The sequence below is a fragment of the Ailuropoda melanoleuca genome, unplaced genomic scaffold (genome assembly GCF_002007445.2).
Source record: "Ailuropoda melanoleuca isolate Jingjing unplaced genomic scaffold, ASM200744v2 unplaced-scaffold4768, whole genome shotgun sequence".
In the NCBI taxonomy this organism is placed as follows: Eukaryota; Metazoa; Chordata; class Mammalia; order Carnivora; family Ursidae; genus Ailuropoda; species Ailuropoda melanoleuca.
The window spans coordinates 1-4,814 of NW_023220147.1; the positions used below are offsets into that span (position 1 = coordinate 1).

The following is a 4,814-nucleotide window of genomic DNA, read 5'->3' on the forward strand; positions in this document are numbered from 1 at the left end:
GGGATTTTGTTTCTGTCCATGGAATGACTGGACCTGGGCTGTAAGTTTATGAGAATGATTATGCCATAGAAGGTGGAGGCTGCAGTGAAGTGAGATGCACAGGTGGACACAGGTGGTAGTATAATGTAAGGGGTCACACACTGTTGTGTAGTAGTCATAAGCCATTGATGCCAAGAAAAATTTTTCCACAGAGTCAAGGCTACAAAAAAGAACATCTGAGCAGCACACACATTGTAGAGGTGACCTTGTCCTTCCTAGTAGGAGCCCAGCTGTCATCTTTGGAATAACTGTCTAGGAGTCACAAAAGTCTACTAGTGACAGGTTAGTGAGAAAAATGTACATGGGCATGTAGAGACAAAAGCCCAACAGAATCAACATGATCATCCCCAGGTACCTAACCAGAGCAATGAGATAGATGAGGGTGAACAGAATAAAGAGTAGGGCCTGAAGTTCTGCCCCACTGGTTAGTCCTACCAAGCTAAATTCATTTGCCTCTATACTATTTTTCATGGATGTGATTTGAGAATCATGAGATTCTCCATAGTGAAGGAAAGTAAAGGAACAGAATAATTAATAAAAAAAGAAATTCAAATATAGAAGCATAATTTCACTACAGCAATAATTTGTCATCAGAATTCTCCAAATCTAGGGGCACCTGGGTTGCTCAGTTGTTAAGCATCTGCCTTTGGCTCAGGGCGTGATCCTGGCGTTCTGGGATCAAGCCCCACATCAGGCTCCTCCGCTGGGAGCCTGCTTCTCCCTCTCCCACTCCCCCTGCTTGTGTGCCCTCTCTCACTGGCTGTCTCTCTCTCTGTCAAATAAATAAATAAAATCTTTAAAAAAAAAAGAGTTCTCCAAATCTAAATCATGGGCATGATATTGCAATTTAGTGTATAATTTATCTATACAGCAACAGACATTTAAAGAATTGTAATTATGCTAAGAAACAGATTACTAACACCCAATAAATGAAATACTTATGTATATATGCAACAAAATATGTACAAGATGTATCAAGGAATACCTAGGTAAATGAAGAGATATTCCATGTTCATGAATAGGAAGACTCAGTATTGTCAAGATGTTAGTTCTTCTAACCTGACATATAGCTCTAATGCAATCCAAGTCAAAATCTCAGCAAGGTATTTTACAAATATCAACACACTGATTCTAAAGCTTACACAGAGAGGCAAGAGATACAGTATAGCTAGTGCAATATAGAAGAACAATATTGGGAAATTGACCCCACCTAACTTCAAGATTTTCTGAAAAGCTATAGTAATCAAGACAGTGTGGTATTGGAGGAAAAAAGACTAATAGATCAATGTAATGGAATAGAGAGCCCAGAAATAAACCTCCATTAATGTAGTCAATAGATCTTTGACAAAGGAACAAAAGCAATCCAATGGAACAAAAATATTCTTTTCAAAAAATGGTCCTGGAACAACTGGATATCCACATGCAAAACTGAATCTAGAAACCGACCTTACTTACAGTGTTCACAAAAATTAAGTTAAAATGGTTCATAAACCAAAATGTAAAATGCAAAACTATAAAATTCCTAGAAGATAACATAGAAAAAATAACCCAGATTACCTTGGAGATGGGGATAACTCTGTAGATATGACACTAAAGGCACAATTCATAAAATAAATAATAAAGACTTCATTAATGTTAAAAATGTTTGCTCTGTGAAAATGTCAAAAGAATGGGAGAACAATCCTCAAACTGAGAGAAATTACTTGCAAGTGACACGTCTGGTTGAAAAAAAAAAAAACAACCACCCGTTATACCAAACATACAAGGAACTCTTAAAACTTAATAAGAAAACAACTCAGTTTTAAAATGGGCCAAAGCTTTAACAGACACCTCACCAAAGAGAATAATACAGGAGCTCCTGAGTGGTTTAGCTGGTTAAGTGTCCAACTCTTGGTTTCAGCTCAAGTCATGATCTCAGGGTTGTGAGATTGAAACCCAAGTAGGGCTCCATGCTGGTCATGGGGCCTGCATAAGATTCTCTCCCTCCCTCTCCCTCCTTCTCCCTCTGCCCCTCTCCATCACTCTCTCTTTCTAAAGAAGAAGAAGAAGAAGAATGAGGAGGAGGAGGAGCAGGAGGGGGAGGAGGGGGAGAGGGAGGGAGAGGGAAGGGGGAAGGGGAGGAGAAGAAGGTACAGATGGCAAATAAGTGCTTTAAAAGATGGTCCATATCCCATGTCATTGGAGAAATACAAATTAAAACACCAATAGATTTCACTACACACCTAGTAAAAATGGCCAAGATCCAGAACACTGACAATACAGTGATGGTGGGGCAACAAGAACTTTCATTCATTGCTGGCCAAAATACAAAATGGGACAGCCACTTTGGAAGACAGTGTAGAGGTTTGTTTAAAAACTAACCATACCCTTTCCATATGATGCAGCAATCTTTGTTCTTGGTATTTACCCAAGTGAGTTGAACACTTATGTTCACACAAACACCTGCACATGGATGTTACAGCAACTTCATGCATACTTGCCAAACCTGGAAGCAACAAAGATGTCCTTCATTGGGTTAATGGATAAATAAACTGTAGAATAATTAGCCCTAGAAAGAAATGAGCTATGAAGCTATGGAAAGACAAGGAGGAATTTTAAGTGCATAGTACCACATGAAAGAAGCCAGTCTGAAAAGGATATGTACTGTATGATTCCAACTATATGAGATTCTGGTAAAGACAGAACTATGGAGACACAAAAAGATCAGTAACTGCCAGGGGCTTGGGGAGAGAGGGGTGACTAGGCGGAGCACAGACGATTTTTAGAGCAGTAAAAATACTCTGTATGAAACTATAATGGTGGATTCATCCATCATACATTTGTCCAAAGCCATAGCATATGTAACACCAAGAAAGAACCCTAAGGTAAGCTATGGAATTTAGGTGGTTCTATTCTTTATCTTTTTGAAAATTATAATGTGAACATGTTGATTCTGCAAGATGAGTCAGTCAAGACAGAAATATTAATTCCTTTACATCTGATCTGTATCACTCAATAAAATGTGACAAAAAAGTACACACTCTCATTTGAAAGTACATGACTCTTCTCCTATTCAGAATCTTAAAACAATTGTTCAATGAAAGAAATAATTATAATTAGACCTAACTTTATATTTAATAGTTCAATTAACTACTTAAATTATTTTTATTAAAAACTAGCCACAGTCCATTTGCCCCTGACAAATTTCCCACTGCAAGTACGTATATGCCTCCATGGGGCACATGGGGCTTGTTTGGGCTCCTGCTTGACATGTATGTTGGCCTGTGGCAGAGAAAAAATAAGTGCAACAAGTGAACAAATCAAATATTAGTCAGGTTTGACAAGTGGGTCCCCAAATTTCTAATGCTTCCCATTAGCTACTCTTACTCAGGTATTATATTTCTGAATATGTTTTCTTTTTACAAGACAATAGACTTTTGAAGAGATAAGGATGTTACTTCAGAATTTACATGCAGCATGGGACATAGAAAGTAGCTCATTGCATGGGGAAGTCTGAGTGGAATTAAACAAAATTATTATGCATTGTGTAATGTTAAATTGCTAATCCTATAGAAAAGTTTGCCTTTTCCACCACCTTCTTGAATGCATGCTTGACCTCTTTGTTCCTCAGGCTATAGACCACAGGATTCAGCATGGGGATAACCATAGAATAAAACACAGCTGCCATTTTGTCTGTGTCCATGGAGTGGCTGGAGCTGGGCTGTAAATACATGAAGATGACTGTCCCATAGAAGATGGACACCGTAGTGAGGTGGGAAGCACAGGTGGATAAAGCCTTTTGGTGCCCTTGAGCTGACTGCATCTTCAAGATGTTTATAAATATGAATAGGTAGGAAATCACTATAACCAGAAGAGCAAAAAGGGCATTAAAGCTTGACATAAAAACAAGAGCCACCTCACTAATGTGTTTACCAGAGCAAGAGAGAGCCATGACTGCTGGAACATCACAGAAAAAGTGATGGATCAGATTGGAATTACATAAAGACAGACTGAATATGTCTCCAACATGGAAGGAGGCATTAAGGAAGCCACAGACATAGGAGCCTATGGCCAGACGAGCACACACACCTGTCGTCATGATGGTGGTGTAATGGAGGGGTTTGCACACGGCTGCGTAGCGGTCGTAGGCCATTGAGGCTAAGAGGTAATTTTCCACAGTGGCAAAGGCTACAAAAAAGAACATCTGAGCAGCACATGCGTTGTAGGAGATGACCTTGTCTCCTATAAGTAATCCAGCCATGACCTTGGGAGTGACAGCTGTAGAGTAACAAAAGTCCACCAGAGACAGTTTACTGAGGAAGAAGTACATGGGCGTGCGGAGACGAGAGTCCAAGAGAATCAGCACCATCATGCCCAGGTTCCCAACCACATTGATGAGGTAAATGAGGGTGAACATGATAAAAAGGGGGATCTGCAGCTCTGGGGCATTGGTTAGTCCCAGCAGGATGAACTGTGTCCCTTCTGTGCTGTTATCCATCAATGTTATTTGGGAATTATGAGATGTCCTGTAGCAATGAGAAATAAAGGAGAGAAGTATCAAACAAAAAGGAAATTCTAGTGAAATTGAAATGTGTAAATACGGTGTGCATTATTTCCTTAATAATCTGTACTTCAAAATGATCCTGGTCTACTGTTAAGGACTTTACATATAAATGTGTGTGTGCTTGTATACAGTGGATAGTGTTATTGTTTTCACTCTACCATTAAAGGAATTAGGGATTTGAGAAGTTATGTGGTATTTTATCATTATGTCACTAGTATGAAGAGGATTCAAG

The 4,814-nt window shown here is 39.2% G+C and overlaps 1 protein-coding gene across 1 annotated transcript; it reads right to left on the minus strand.

Annotated features, from left to right (window-relative positions):
- Positions 1-3,571: 3,571 nt before the first annotated feature.
- On the minus strand, positions 3,572-4,516 carry LOC100473843 (olfactory receptor 5B2). The gene has a single exon (XM_002930993.3). The coding sequence runs from the start codon at positions 4,514-4,516 to the stop codon at positions 3,572-3,574; it is 945 nt and encodes a 314-aa protein (XP_002931039.2).
- Positions 4,517-4,814: the final 298 nt, after the last annotated feature.